The 15,615-nt window shown below is 60.1% G+C and overlaps 1 protein-coding gene across 1 annotated transcript; it reads left to right on the top strand.

The window, feature by feature from the left end:
• The first annotated feature begins 4,286 nt into the window (after positions 1-4,286).
• On the top strand, positions 4,287-9,575 carry VWA1 (von Willebrand factor A domain containing 1). Its single transcript, XM_061160605.1, has 4 exons — positions 4,287-4,441; positions 5,537-6,094; positions 7,773-8,051; positions 8,162-9,575. The coding sequence occupies exons 1-4, from the start codon at positions 4,375-4,377 to the stop codon at positions 8,497-8,499; spliced, it is 1,242 nt and encodes a 413-aa protein (XP_061016588.1). The 5' UTR covers positions 4,287-4,374; the 3' UTR covers positions 8,500-9,575.
• The last annotated feature ends 6,040 nt before the right edge of the window (positions 9,576-15,615 follow it).

Here is a 15,615-nt window from a genome sequence, read left to right as displayed (position 1 = left end):
CTAGGAGGGGCCCATTCTGTCCCCGTAGTCAGCACCCCAGTTGTGAGCCCTGCCCCCACGCAGGCATGTCAGCCAGAAACTGAGCTGTGGTGGGTGGGCTGGGGAGAACTAGGCAGAGCTCCCTGCTGGCTCTGGGGCCTGAGGTCCCTCCCCCTGCCCCAGGGCCTCATCCCCACCCCTGGGGAGCCCCCCCCACCAAGGTGTGGACACAAATCTGTCCTTCCTTCCTTGTTCTCTCCTTCCCCACACAAGCCTGCCAGGACCCTGCTTGGGGCTGAGACAGGGCATGGTGGTCACTCCCTGTTGCAGAAGGGTCCAGCACAGGGAACCCAAACTAGGGAGGGCGTCTCACCTCTTGAAGAGCACCACTGTGCAGTCCTTATGTTTCGGGCCCCTTCCAGGGCCCGAAACTGGGCTCTTGTCTAACATTCGGAAATGAATTGTCCGAGGAGACACATGCTGACAAAACGAGAGATTTTATTGGGAAAGGGCACCCGGGTGGAGAGCAGTAGGTAAGGGAACCCAGGAGAACTGCTCTGCCGTGTGGCTCGAAGTCTTGGGTTTTATGGTGATGGGATTAGTTTCTGGGTGGTCTTTGGCCAATCATTCTAATTCAGAGTCTTTCCTGGTGGCGCATGCATCGCTCAGCCAAGATGGATGCTAGCAAGAGGGATTCTGGGAAGTGGACGGACAGGCAGTGTCTCCTCTCAACCTTTCCTGAACTCTTCCGGCTGGTGGTGGCTTATTAGTTCCGTATTCCTTATCAGGATCTCCTGTCATAAAACAACTCATGCAAATGGTTACTATGGTGCCTGGCCAGGGTGGGCGGTTTCAATCAGTGTGCTTCCCCTAACACTTACACAGGCTGAAAACCCAGGAACAACTGGATGCCCTCCTGCCTTTTTGCCTCCAAGCTCTGCCTTTCTGCCTGTAGTCTTGATATCACCTGATATCACCCTCCCCCTGGGCCCTCGCCTCCCCAGTGAACACTGCCACTGCCCTTCTGCCTCCCAGGCCTCCTTACTGCCCTCATACATACTGGCAGGCCCTCATTCCGGAGCCCTGGTACTTCGTCTAGCTCCTGCCCACATGCTCTGACATGACCCCATCCTCCAAGAGGAAAATGAGTAGACACGCATTTTTGCAAGCTTGCCACTTCCCATCTCTCTTCTAGCTTGGCAGGGCTGGGAGGACATGGGCTGTGCCCAGGGCCTGCACGTCCCCAGGGCCTGTGCATACCCAGGGCAGAGTTTGTCATGTGAGTGGGCCCAGCATGGAGATGAAGGATAAATGCAGATGGGTTGGCACCCACTCTGTGACCAGGCTGCCCACCTGCCACCCTGGGTGTCGCTGGCTGAAAGATTGGGTAGGGGTTGTCTCTAGGGCCACAAGGGACAGGCTGGGGCACTTAGGAAGTGAAACAATGGGACAATCAGACCCCCAGGACTGGCCCTCAGGCCCTGGCATGTCCCTGACCACAAACAGGCAGGTTGAGTCTAAAAGAATGTGTGGGTGGGGCAGTGGGGCAAGTGGTGGTAGGCCACCCCCTCCCTCTGCTCTTCCCACTGCTGGGTGCAGTCAGGGGGCCTTGCGCTTGGCCACCCACCCCAGGCCCACAGGAGCTGCCCCCCACTTCCAGTTTCTGTGTCTCCCAGCCTGTCTGGGTGCCTGTGTGAGATACAACTGACATGAAAACCAGCAGCACAGGCACCCCCGCGGGATGGGGTGGGACCAGGCCACTCTGCCCCTCGGGCTCTAGGCTGGGGTCAGGGGTGGGGTCAGAGGCCCCGGGAGCTGCCCTTTTCCCTGGGGTCAACATGACCACAGCTAGCTGAGGACAAAAGGCCCTTCTTCTCTGCGTAGGCATGGATGGTGCGGAGGAGGGCGCATTCCCGTGGACTGGCTGGGGGCAGGGGCAGTGCCTTGGAGAGCATTGTTGTCCGTGAATTTTGTGGATCCCCATCCATCTGCCTGTGGACTGACAGGCAGGGTGGGCGAGTTCTGGGAAGTGACGACTGGGGACTCCCTGTCCCTCCTCCTCTTTTCCAGGACACCTGGGTCAGGCAGGGGCTGGCTCTTGTGGAGGGAGAGGCATGGGACTGGGGCCAGCTGTTTCCTGGCCCCCTCCGGTCCTTCTCTGCCCCTCCTGCCCCCAGGCCTGTCTTCCTTCAGAGAGGAGATTTCCAGGCCATTATAATTGTGCTTCCTCTGGTGTCTGCCTCAGGCCCAGCCCTGGCCTGGACTACTACACACCTTTGGCTGACCCCCACGTTCCCTAGAAACCTCTGTCTGCCCAGGTCTCTGCTCAGTGAGGGGCAGGGTAAAGGAGACTCGCCGTGGTGCTGGCAGCAGGGGTGGTGGAGCCGGCTGAGCCACAGGGCAGATCAGGGGGCCTGAGGGGCAGAGCTGACCCAGTGAGGGTGAGATGGTCTTGGTCTCTCGGGAATCAAGTCAGAGCTCAGCATGAGCATCAGGAGGGACTCTCAGCCAAAGCAGGTGGCTGAGCTCAGCCAAGACTGGAGAGAGGCCCTTGCCACCACTGCCGAGGCCAGGTCCCCTGTCCTTTCTCCCCCTGATGGAGAGCTGGAGGGAGGAGGACGCCTGCTTCCTCAAGGGCTTGAGTAGTGGCCAAGAAGAGCAGCTCAGTTTTTCCAGAAGGGAAACTTCCCTGTCAGCCCAGCAGCACAGCCGAGGTGTGACTCGGCCCACCGCTGGCCAGGAGTGGGGAGGCCACAAGGCAGAACCAGCATGGCCCGGTGCCCTGCTAGTGGGCGCCCAGCAAGGTGAAGGATGAGCCAAGTTGTGTCTGCATGCGTGTACCTGGGTCAGTCCCCCCGGGCCCCCAGATTGTCTTCAGCTGCCTCCCCTCATGGCCCCATATCCAGAGCAGCCCTGCTCAGCGTCATCTGCTGGAGGGGCTGGGGGCCAGGAGCCATCCCTCTGGGCGGTACACCCTGAACTTTGGGGGTTCAAGTCCACTGTTGCCCCCCGGGGCCCAGGCGGAAACACCAGGCAGTCTCTGGTCCTAGCTGAGGCCTGAGGTCTGTGGAGCTGAGCCAGCCCGGTCACTGCCAAGATTCCCGGCAAGGGGGGGGCTGTGGCAGGGACACAGTTCTCGCTTGTTCCTGCCCCAGCTACTCAGACTCAGCTGAGCTGCTTCCTTTTTTAGACAAAGTCAGAGCTCCAGACTGTCTCACAGCCTGGCGTCTCACCTGACAGAAAGGGAGGAAGGAAAACCATTGAGTTTCATCCGTCCCCTGGGCTGAGCACCTCCTGGCAGGGGGGAAGGGAGGGGACATCCTGGTAGAGATGGCCTGCCGCCTCCCCATGTGGACCTGTGCCCCGCCACCCCCCACCAAGCTCCTCAGAGGGGAGTGGCTGGGACAGGGCAGTGGTGACCCCACAGGAAGGCATCTTAGGAGGGAGGAGGGCAGTCCTGCCCACAGGACTCTGCCACCTCGCCTCACCTGAGGGCAAGGAATTTGCCCTGGTGTGGGTGGGGGTGAGGGCTGAGTGTCCCTCAGGATGCCCCCTGCAAGTGGCCACCTCTGCTCTGGTCCAGCCAAGATCCGAGATGCAAGGTTCCTGGTCACAGTGAGTCCCAGGAGGGCTTCCCCAGTGCGCTGCTGGGGAGGGTCTATCCTCAGTCCTGGAGTTTGGCCTCAGCCCTGGCCCTGGGCCTCTTACTGGGGACAGCTATAGGCCCAGCATGGTTACATAGGACAGGCCTGACTCAGCCATCCTCAGCTGTATGCCTCTTCCTCCAAGAAGCCTGGTGAGGTGGGGTCTTTGTGTCCCCTCAGAAACCCCTTCTTGAATGTCTGAGATTTTTTTCCCCTCTCCCACCGTTCTAAGTTCTGCCCTCCTGATCTTTGCTTTCATACACCTGACCCTTCCCAAGCCTTGTTTTTGGTGTCACCACCACACTGTCACACATCCTGGGGCTCTCTTGGACTTGGCTTCAGGGACTCCCAACGCTGAGGATATAAGGACAGCAAGCCTCGAGATGATCCAGCTTCGTGGCTCCCTGCTCTGCTCCTGGCTGGGGAAGGGGGCAGGGGGTAGAAGCAGGGCAGACTCCAAGGCCTTACAGCCCAAAGGGAGACCGAAGAGTTTGTGTGTGCATGCCACGCGCGTATGAATGGAGCGTGTGGCCGCGCGCCTGGGCCTTGCGAACGTGCGCCTTTCGAGAGCCAGTGCTCCTCCGCACGCGGGGCAGCTCGCGCGCGCCTCGGAGGGACCTCTGGGCGGGCCGCGGGGGGCGGAGCCTCCGGGGGGCGGGGCCCGGGTCCGACCCGCGCGGCCGCGCGCCCCACAACCCAGGAGCGAGCTAAACACCAGTGAAGGGAGAGCGCTGCCGTCCCGTCGCGCGCGATGCTGCCCTGGACGGTGATCGGCCTGGCCCTGAGCCTGCGGCTGGCTCGGAGCGGCGCGGAACGTGGTGAGTGAGGCGGGCTGCTGGGTCAAGCTCGGCTCTCTGTGCCCGTCCACCCTCTGATGTCCGCGCTGAGCCACGCTCTCCTTCCGCTGCTGCGGGGCGGGGGCGGCTGGCAGGGGACCCCACCCACGTGAGGCGCAGGCCCCGCCGGCAACTCGGCGGGATTTTAGGGCCTGATGGGGGGAGTGGGCGGTGCCAATCTGGGGGGCTTGTTCCTGCCTCAGTTCTCCCTTTGCTTGGAATGACCCTTAGACGAGGGATGGTAAGAGGGTTGGTTGGCGTCGTTCAACTAGGTTGAGGGAAACTGAGGCCCCAAGGCTAGACCCGGCCCGAGACACCCCAGGCCGCTGTTTGCTCGTGACCCAGGGGCCCATCTGCTCCCTGGGGAGCGGAGAGCAAGGCGTAGTCGCCTGAGGGGTGATCGGGCCCTCAGGCTGCTGCAGCAGGTAACCTGCTTCCTGGGTCCGGACAGAGCAGAGAGGATGGGGCCCAGGCAGGAATGACATCATCTGTAAGTGGGGTCAGGACTCCAACCCAGCCTTCTGGACTGTGGGAGAGGCTGCAGTCAGTGCTCTGTCTTCCCCGTGCCTCCTCCTCTGTCCTCAGTCTCCCCAGCTGCCAAATGCCTCCACCCCACCCCGCACCGGTTGCCTTACCTGGAGGGTGAGCTGTGTAGACTGCTTCTAGGAAGCCAGGCCCGGGTGGCCCAGACCTATCCACCCACCACTCCTGGGGGCGGGGCCAGGACACTGAGTTCCAGCCCGCCTAGATTCCGCTGAAGACAGGGAGGGGGTGGGGGTTTGAAGGGTTCAGCTTTCCTTTGCAGAAGAGACACAAGCCCAGAGGGACCCCCTGCTATGTGGCCAGGGTGTAGAACTGGAATTGCTGAGGGTTCGGACCTCCTGTTGGCTTTAGGGCCCCTCTCCCCCTGGGGTGCCATCCCAGGACCTTTGAGGTGTAAGCTGAGCTGGCCTTCTGGGCTTCCTTGGGTAAGGGCGAGTGCCAGCTTAGGGAAATTTCAGGCCCTGGGGGTTCTGCCCTGGGTGTGGGGCTGTCTGGGGGCCACCACCAGGGGCTGAACCCTCCCCTCTTCCCCAGGCCTTCCAGCATCTGCCCTTCAGGGGGACCTGCTGTTTCTGTTGGACAGTTCAGCCAGCGTATCTCATTATGAGTTTTCCCGAGTTCGGGAGTTTTTGGGGCGACTGGCAGCCCTGCTGCCCGTCGGTCCTGGGGCCCTGCGTGCCAGCCTGGTGCACGTGGGCAGCCGACCGCACACCGAGTTCCCCTTCGGCCAGCACAGCTCAGGCTCAGCTGTCCAGGACGCCATACGGGCTGCAGCCCAGCGCATGGGTGACACCAACACTGGCCTAGCACTGGCATATGCCAAGGAGCAACTGTTTGCCAAGGCGGCAGGGGCCCGGCCGGGGGTGCCCAAGGTGCTGGTGTGGGTGACAGACGGCGGCTCCAGCGACCCCGTGGGGCCCCCCATGCAGGAGCTGAAGGACCTGGGGGTCACCGTCTTCATTGTCAGCACTGGCCGGGGCAACCTCCTGGAGCTGTCTGCTGCTGCCTCGGCCCCCGCTGAGAAACACCTGCACTTCGTGGATGTGGATGACCTGCACATCATCACCCAGGCACTGAGGGGCTCCATCCTTGGTAGGTGGGAGGGGGCCTGGGGAACCCCAGCTGGGAACTCGGGAAGAGGGCTGGGAAGACTCCAGGAGGAACTCGCATGTCTGGAGCAGAGGCTAGGGATGCACACCCGGCTTCTCCTGGGACACACTCCAACTGGTCACCACAGGGGTCCCACCACCTGGGCTGAGGTGGGACAGAGGACAGGTCTGAGGAGACATCTCCAGGTGAGGCTTCCTACTGGAGAGTGGGGGGTTTGGTGAGGGCCGAGGGACCCAGGGGCTGGATCTGAGCAGATGTGGCTTGTGGCTATGTGAAGAGGTAGAGAAGGTTTCAAGCCTGAGAGCTCTGCCCATGGGCCCACCATGCCTGGAGGAAGGGGGAGAGCCAGGGCAGGAAGGGCAGAGAGTGCCCCCCCCCCCACCAGAGCTGGGTCACTACTTCCCCCAGGGGAAGGGGGTTTGAGCGGAACTGCATTGCTGGGGATTGCTGGAAAGGAGGCTGGGCCTGGGAGAGCCTGCTGCAGGGGCTAGCAGCTCCCCACGGACTTTCTTCTGGATCCCTCTGACCCAGCTAGGGAGAGGGACAGGGAGGGGAGGGAGGTGGAGTTAAAGGGCCTGGTCACTGGCAGGGTTGCTGTAGCCACTGAAAAAATGCCAACAACCCCAGGGTCTTCCTGAATTTTGGCCTGCAGTTAATCATCCATCTGAAAGTGGAAGGAGCTGGACTGTGGGTTGGAGCGAGGTAGAGGGTCTTTCTGAAGATCTGCTCCAGGGCACCTGGCCCTGGTGGCCCTTGGGTCTGCCGCTAGGGTTGAGCCTGAAGGGGACAGCAGGAGAAAGGGCAAGCAGCTAGACAGGAAAAGCCCAAGGCTGCAGGGCAGTGAGGCAGTAGGGTGGCTCTCCTGGGATTGGGGGCAGGGTCTGTGTGTGGCGATGGGCAAGGGGAGTGCCAGCCAGGCAGCTGGGCACCCAGCATTCACAGCATCAGGTCCTGACTTAACCCTGTGTAGACATCTGTTAGCCTCACCCACCTGCCAGGTCACTGAGATGACCCACTGGGGCTTGGCATCAAAGCTGAGGAGTAACGTTTGGGGGTCCCACCCTCTAGTCCCCCACCACACTCTCCTCCAGGTCTAGCTGCCCTTGGGCTTGTCACATCTCTCCTACCCCTCAGGGCATTCTCCAGTGGTCTCTCATCTCCTGGCTGTACTGTGGGCCCTCTTTTCCTTGACTCTCCAGAGCAGAACTGATCCTAGACCCTGTATTGGTCACTCCTGCTGCCCAGAGTGGTGGGGAGGGCATCCTCTGACATCATTTTGAATCCTGCCACCCTTGAGGGCCCTTTGTCCAGTCCACTGGACTGAGTGGTGGGTGAGAGGTGGCCGCTATAACTCTCCACTGCTCTGAGTTTGGAGCTGAGGTGGGGAGGGAGCTCCTGAAGCGGCCGAAGGCGGAGGGGGGCGGCGGGGGTGGGGGAGAGACTGGTCGCACTCACGTCCTTCCTCCAGCCTGGCGCCAGCAAGCTTTGGAGGATCCTTAGCATCTGGTAGGCGTGGCCTTAGCATCTGGTAGGCGTGGCCGAGGCTAGCCTTGCTCCCGGCGCTCCTGCTCCCCAAGCTCTGTGAGTCTACCCCGAGTCAGCAGTCAGAGACCAGCGGGAAAAGCCACCTCTGTCCTCTGACCCTCTGCACCCCCCTCAGATGCAATGTGGCCGCAGCAGCTCCATGCCTCCGAGGTTACGTCCAGCGGCTTCCGCCTGGCCTGGCCGTCCCTACTGACGGCAGACTCAGGCTATTACGTGTTGGAGCTGGCGTCCAGCACGGATCCGGGGGCCGCACGCCGTCAGCAGCTGCCAGGGAACGCCACGGGCTGGGCCTGGACCGGTCTGGACCCAGACACGGACTACGACGTAGCCCTGGTGCCGGAGTCCAACGTGCGGCTCTTAAGATCACAGCACCTGCGGGTGCACACGCTGCCAGGTGAGGCGGGGCACAGGGCCGGGCGGGCTAGGGGTACGGGTCCGGCTGGGCGCCGCGGCCCCCTCCCGCTCACGGGCACTTCTCGCACCCCCACCCCCACGCCCGCGCAGAGGAGACCGGGCCGGAGCTCATCGTCGTCTCGCACGCCAGGCCGCGCAGCTTGCGCGTGAGCTGGGCCCCGGCGCTGGGCCCGGACGCCGCGCTCGGTTACCACGTGCAGGTCGGGCCCCTGCGGGGCGGGGCCGCGCAGAGCGTGGAGGTACCCGCGGGCGAGAACAGCACCATGCTTCAGGGCCTGGCGCCCGGCACCGCCTACCTGGTGACCGTGACCGCAGCCTTCCGCTCGGGCCGCGAGAGGGCGCTGTCAGCCAAGGCCTGCACGCCTGAAGGCGAGCGCAGCCGCGCCCCGCGTCCCCAGCCGCAGAGGACTGGGGGCCGGGAACCGTGAGCCGGCCGCGCCCGCGCACCCGAGGGCCCTCTTCTCCAGAGCCCGGTGGGTCTTGCCCCGGGGATGGGATGCTGACCGGCCTTAGGCCTGCGGGACCCCCGCGCAGGAAGCGCGCCCCGCTCCGGCGTCCGCCCTCCAGGACGCAGCCTCGCCTCACCTTCCGCTGTAGCTATGGCAGCAGCGCGTGCCGTTGCGACTCCCTCCCCTGCCCGGTCCAGACCTGGGCACTCGGTGGTGTCCTTTGGGCAGGATTTAGCGGGGAGATGGACAAGGCGTCAGGGGACCCGTTGAGAACATCAGACTCCAGATGGCTCTGGACCCAGGGCCACAGGGCGTCTGGGCAGCCGGGCCTCCCACTTGTGTTAGAGGCCAGCCCGTCTGGTGGCAAAGGCTGGCATCTGTTTGAAGGAGCTTGGTCCAGATGGCAGTTCTGAGTTCCCACCAGCCACTCGGGTCCAGAGTGGGAAGGGAAGGAGCTGGCTCTGGCCAGGTCCCAAAGGTTCCCTGGAGGGGATAGTGTCCAGAAAAGGGGCGGGGAAGTGCTGGCAGTTGATCCTGTGGTTAGCAGCTGGGTGGCTGGAGAGGCAGTCTTCACTGGCATGCTCAGCTGGCTTGGGGGCAGTGCTTTGCTTGCTGGGAACAGTGGCCCTGCCTTCCTACCCAGAACCCTCCTGGGCCCAGCCACAGCCTCTGGAACCCAGGTGGCACCTTTTGGGAAGAATGTGACAAGAGCCTGGCATTCAGGACCCTGGATACAGGAGAGCCTGTTCCTGCAGGGCCCCAAGGCTGGCACTTGCAGGGGGCTTTCCCTGTGCTGGGCGGAGGACCTCTGTGTTGGGGCAGGGACAAGCAAGGTGCCTCTGGGTGCTGCACCCCAGCCACCCCTGCAGTGTCCACCTCCTGTCACTCCTTCTGTGCTGGGGCCACCAGACAAGTCCCAAGGGGGGGCAGTGCTGCTGCCACTCGGCCCCACAGGCACCTCCTCCACACCTGCGCTGACTCAGTGCTCACTTTTCATCTTCCCCACTAATGACCCAGCCTTTGAAATAAAATACAATAAATCAGATGTAAACTCAGCCCTGCAGTCTCCTGAGAGTGCTTTACTCCTTAAAACACGCCAGCCCCGTGAAAGGTTTCAAGAAAAAGAAAGGGCTCTGGTAGGAGAGGATGGTACCCCACCTGGTGCTGGGGAGGAAGGGGGAGTCGTCCCTTTGCAGCACTGGGTCGCAGGCCACTGTGGCCCCTCTGTGCACCTCCTCTTCAGAGAGCCCAGGCCGATTTCTGAGGGCATTGCTGGGATTCCCACCTCTGTTGGCACGGCTACTCCCTCAGCTGCAGTTTGGCTATGCTGTCCCCTGCTAATGGGAAGGAGAACCTCTAACCCAAACAACTGCAGGGCTGAGAAGTGGTCTTGGGGCGCCAGATGGCAACTCAGTCCACCTGGCCTGGTGAGTGTATTGGGGCGGGGGGTGACTTCTAGCAAACTGATCTGCCACCATTTTCCCAAACACCTACCTCTGAGCATCCCGTGGCCCCTGCCCATGCACCCAAGGCCTGCACCACCCACCAGTTCAGTGTGCTTGGCGTTCCTGTGCCCCCCCACCACCACACATACACACTGCCTGTGTGAGCAGGGTGGGGAGCAGGGCTCAGGTGGTGAGTTAACCCCAAGGCAGATGGTAGTGCCTGTCCAGGCCAGGTTTGAGGGGCCTACTTGATCGATGTTGTTTCTCCTCCATGTCCCCCCATCCCCTTGAGGCAGGCCCAGGGAAGCCTGACACCCACAGTGGCCTGTGCCACTGAAGGTTTCTGCTTACATCCTGACTGGTGCTCAGTCAGCTGAGGCTCAGAGGCTCCTGTGATCTTAGCAGCTGGCCTGGTCCCATGGCTGGTTAGCCTGAACATCAGGGTCCCGAGGTCCCAGACAGCACTGACCAGGGCCTGAACCTGGGTCTGATCCCCCCTGAGGGGCAGAATTTCCCCTGTGGAGGTCTGAGTTCCCCACCCTGATTCCTGGGTGCTCTGCAGGTGCCAGCCCACTAGACACCCAGAGAGGGCCTCCTTCCATGCTGCACCCACAAGCCCAGCTTGCAGCGCACTGCACAGGCAGCAGGAGAAAAAGCAGGAATACTGATGGGCAGTTTCCCAGTGGTTCAGTCACACGTTAAAGACGAGTGGCGAGCCCCTTCTCCCAAAACATGCTTCCATCCCTGAGAGAGGGCAGAACAGCTGGAAGATGCACTCCCACTCCCTGCCTCGCCTCATGTCTGCTGGACACTGAGGCCCAGAGAGAGGAGCCCCAGGTAATCTCCAGGCCTAGGAATGCCTCTCCTGGAAGCCTTTGTCTTGGAAGTGCGGCCCTTGCATCATCCCAGTCAGTTCTCAAAGGTCTTAGAGTCCAGGCTGCATCTGGAAAGTCTCTAGGAAACAGCTTTGTCCCAACCCCACCCCTGCCCTCCACCTCCCCTGACCACTTTGGGTCAGGGCCCAGGCTAAGGCCTGCAAGGACTTACACGTGCCACTTCCTAAGGCAACTCTGAGCATGCCCACGCACCTGAAAGTCAGGGCTGGGCAAGAGGTCGCGACCCACAGGGCCAGGTCCATGCAGCGGGAGTGGGCTGGGCAGGGGAGGAGCTGCTGCTTCCAGGGGACCCTCGAACAGAGGCTCCTCTAGTGTGCTGGGTGGGCACGGTTCTCACTCACATGTGACTGCTGCTCCCTAACTTGACAAGGATTTCCTGTGTGGGGTCTTCGCTGCAGCCCAGGACTTGCCTGACGGCAGGGGTTTGTGAGAGCCAGGTAATGGACAAAGGCCGTCTGTGAGGAGGCTGGATGGCCACTGGGTTTGGATCTAGGTCTCCAGGAGGTGGACGTCCAGGAGTGGGTGGTACGGCTGGCGGTGTCTCCCTGGAGCAGGAGCTGTTTCCACAGCAGCAGTAATAAACTCTGGGCCAGGGCCGGAAGCCCAGCCGCCCTGAGAGACGTGTGAGTCTTCATAGCCTCCTGCTGGGGTGAGGGGGCAGTTCAGGAAGCTAGAGGGTGACAGCTGTGTGTCTGTGCTTTTTTCCTGGGATGAAAATTTTTTTTCAACGTCCATTAAAACAAAAATGTCAGTGGAAGTCATAGCTCTCCCTAGAGGTGAGTGTGGTAAGGTGGGGACCCTCTGGGAAACCCCACCCCACAAGTTCCAGCCCTTGGGGGGGAGGCCGACGCAGCCCCAGCAGCTCAGTAGTTAGGGTGAGGTGTGCTTTTGGCTGCCAGCAGCGGACAGGGGGCTTTTGGGACAACCCCCTTCTCAAGGAGAGAGAGGGGCTGAGGTTTCCTGGGCAGGACCAAGTAGGGTAGATGCGACCTCTGCTCACTGACCAGGAATTAAAATCCCTGGTACTCATCACTCACATTTCAGAAGTGTCAAGGAACACACCCACGACAAATTATGTCACCCTAGCCACAGACTCGAGAGCCTGGCAGGAAGGAAAGTCCCCACCACCACCGTTCCCCTCAGGTGTGTGCACAAGCGCAGGGACAGTGGGGGCAGCCAGCAGCTTGCCTGAGCCCATGGTGGCAGTGTCTGCAGGAGCTGAGGCCTCGGCCACCCCACTCCATTGCCCCACAGCGCGTGGGGTGCTGCCCAGAGGAGGGGGGTGAAAGCCAACACTGTATGCCCACGGTCCCAGCCAGCTCCCATCTCCCTCCTTCCTCTGTTCCAGGGCCAGCCCCTGCTGGACGAGAGGGCACTCGAGGCCAAGCTGGGTGGCTCTTCCTCCGAGAATCACTCCCGCAGGCGCCACTCACCACCCTACCCCCCCCCCCCAGATGAGCTGGGGCTCTGTCAGTGCCACCGGGCTTGAAAACTTGCTTCCAAGTTCTGTCCAGATCATGCAGCTGACCCTGCTCTTCTCCTGGGAAGGGGAAGGCCAGCCAGTGCTCATGGCATGTCTCCTGGCCTCAGCGGAGTGGACAGGCAGCTGTGTGCCTGTGCTGAAGGCCCCCCACCCTCCATGCTTCTGGGGACAGCCTGGCTCTATTGACCTCTGTTGGATGAGCCTGTCGGTCCAGCTGTGGGATGGGGGATAGATGGGGCATGGCAGATGTGGGAGGACAGTGTCAGAGCATCTGAGTAGGTGGCCACTCATCAAGCTTCCCTGATGGCTCAGAGGGTAAAGCGTCTGCCCACAATGCGAGAGACCTGGGTTCGATCCCTAGGTCGGGAAGATCCCCTGGAGAAGGACATGGCAACCCCACTCCAGTATTCTTGCCTGGAGAATCCCATGGATGGAGGAGCCTGGTGGGCTATATATATATTCCATGGGGTCACAGAGAGTCGGACACAACTGAGCAACCTCACTCACTCACTCACCAAGGGCAAACAGTGCAGGAAGACAAGCCTGGGAGCAAAGAGCTTAGGCTTGGCCCCAGGACCCTCTCCACACCTAAGCCCAAGACAGCCCGTCTGAGGGCTCGGTGCTCAGCTCTTGTTCACCCCAGAGCCAGAAGGAGTGGTTGCAGGGGCCAGAGATCGCAGCACTGCTTTGGTGGGTAGGGTGGGGACTAGCAGCCAGGGGCCCTGCCCTGGGGGCTCAGGCCCAGTAGGGCCTGACTGAGCAGCTTTCCTTTCAGGGGGGCTGGGGCCTGCCAGGTGGGGGGCAGGCATGGGCATGCATGTAGAGGGGTTCTAGAGACTGAACTAGCAGCACATCTTTTGGAACCGAGGGAGAAACCAGGAGCCAGACGGGCCTGCCTGGATGAAAGGGAGAGACCAGCCCCTGCAGGCCCAACTGTCCTAGCTAGGAGAGCAAGCCAGAAGAGTGAGGGCCGGGGGCTCCAAGTTTAAGTGGACACGGGGCTTCTGTCCCTGGGAGACGCCAGGCAGCTGGCACTGGGAAGCCCTGGGGCCTGACAGGAAGGCTCCAGCTCACCAGAGGTCTGACCAGATGCACAGACTCGGAAGCCACACCTGCTGTGCAGGCTTTGGGGGCAGAGTCCTCTGCTCTGGGCCTGTGTGGGGCCCACTCTGCTCCTGCTGGCCTGGGCTCTCAGGGACAGCAGTGTCCCCCCTCTCTGACTCAAGGTCAGGTTGGAGGCCAAGCTGCACCTTTAATTTCTTCAGTCTTTCCTCCAGGTCTTCAAAGCTGGAAGACTCCCTCAGAGGGGGAAACAAAAAAGCCAGAGGGAACTGGGTGTTGGGGGAATCCCATCAGCAAAACAGTGCAGCTCGGCAGCTGAGTGCCCTGAGTTTGTCGACTAAACATGAATGCAGAGGGAGGGGACATATGGATACTTACCGCTGATTCACATGGTGTGGCAGAAACCAGCACAGCATTGTAAAGCAATTATCTTCCAGTTAAAAAGAAAATGAAAAGATCAGGTGGAAAGTGTCATCCTAATTTCCTTTTATTAACTTAGTGTATTTAGGAAAGTTGTGTCTATTTCCAGCCTAAGAATTTAAGTGACAAACATAAGTGGACTGATGTTCTGCACGGTCCATTGGAAATCAGAAAATGTCAGCAGTACTACTCTGATGAGGGAAGCTGGAGGGAAGCAGTTTCTTCCCTCAAAGAGAGGGCGTGTAACCACCTAAATCTTAAGATAGCAACCAATGCTTTCTGTTTTTTAATTTATCCAAGTTAAGGAAAACTGACTTTTTTGTGAAGCTGACTTTATGTTTTTTTTAATTTATATGGAAAACTGACTTTTTAAATGCAGAGCTTTATTTTCAGTTATTCCTTGTCATATAAAACTACCAGGCTTCCTTGCTGGCTCAGATGGTAAAGAATCTGCTTGCAGTGCAGGAAACCTGGTTTTGATTTCTGGGTCAGGAAGAGCCCCTGGAGAATGGAATGGCTACCCACTCCAGTATTCTTGCCTGGAGAATCGCTTGGGCAGAGGAGCCTGACAGGCTACAGTTCATGGGGTTGCAGAGTTGGACATGACTGAGTGACTAACACTATCATATAAAAGTCCATGTGCGTGCGTGTGTGCTTAGTCATGTCCAGCTCTGTGACCCTTGGACTGTAACCCGCCAGGCTCCTCTGTCCATGGGATTCTCCAGGCAAGGATACTGGAGTGGATTGCCGTGCCCTCCTCCAGGGGATCTTCCTGACCCAGGGATGGAACCTGGGTTCTTAAGTCTCCTGCTTTGGTAGGCAGGTTCTTTACCACTAGCACCACCTGGGAAGCCCCATAAAAGTACACAAGCTTGCCAACTGCTGGCCTTTGGATGGAACTAAACAGTTTCCTGTGGACATGGACTTCAATTCCCTTCCCCATTTCCTCTTTATTCAGCTCAGCCTGCCAGGAGTGCTACTGGATGTATATTTTCTGGCTGGTTCATAAGGATCTTGATGATGACCAATGAGCGACATCTGGCAGGAAAACTCCGTTGGTTTTTCTCATTTGGGGAAACAACAAACAACAAAACCCTGGCAGAATTATCTAAGAATTTTTCCCCCAATTTTTACTGAGGCTTAAAACTGTTTTCAAACTAGTGGAGAAAGTCCATATGATTCTGGGAACTCTACAAATTCCGTCAAGGAAAGAACACAGGGGCAACTTGGACACTGGCCCAAGAAGCAAACTTTGCTAACTTTAGGCGCTGCCCTGTGTCCATCCTTGTCTCCATCTGTCCCAGGCGTGTGGCCTGCACCTTGGTCCCTGAAGCAGAAACCTGGCTTTTGGAGTTCCCCAGAAGTCTCACCAGTCAGTAACCAGAGCCAGGACCCTTGGGCCCCCGAGGAGCTCTCCTCCCACGAAGGCGCCCTCTGTGGTGCTTCGGGACCTCTGCCGCCCCTTACTTCTGGAGTTAGAGAGCTCAGTCCCCTCACTTGGGACTTTACACGTGGGTCAGGGATAAAAAATCCGCCTGCCAATGCAGGAGGTGTCGGATTGGGTTCCATCCCTGGGTTGGGAAGATTCCCTCTGGAGAAGGAAACGGCAACCCACTCCAGTATTCTTGCCTGGAAAATGCCATGGACAAAGGAGCCTGGAAGGCTACACAGTCCATGGGGTCGCAGAGTCGGACAGGACTGAGCACGAACACACCCACGCATGTACGTCCCCTCTGTTGAGAGCCACTGCGCTGAGACGCTGAAGAGGAGGTTTGGGAGAGCCCATCAT

This window comes from Dama dama, chromosome 14 (assembly GCF_033118175.1).
Source record: "Dama dama isolate Ldn47 chromosome 14, ASM3311817v1, whole genome shotgun sequence".
Taxonomy (NCBI): domain Eukaryota; kingdom Metazoa; phylum Chordata; class Mammalia; order Artiodactyla; family Cervidae; genus Dama; species Dama dama.
Note: the sequence above shows the minus strand (reverse complement) of the source record. Positions and strands in the feature narration are given on the sequence as shown.

Excerpts from the sequence above, each read along its gene's own strand:
- VWA1 (XM_061160605.1), top strand. The coding sequence starts at position 4,375 with ATGCTGCCCTGGACGGTGATCGGCCTGGCCCTGAGCCTGCGGCTGGCT. Across the intron at positions 4,442-5,536 it reads TCGGAGCGGCGCGGAACGTG|GCCTTCCAGCATCTGCCCTT; the intron begins GTGAGTGAGGCG and ends CCTCTTCCCCAG. Across the intron at positions 8,052-8,161 it reads GCGGGTGCACACGCTGCCAG|AGGAGACCGGGCCGGAGCTC; the intron begins GTGAGGCGGGGC and ends ACGCCCGCGCAG.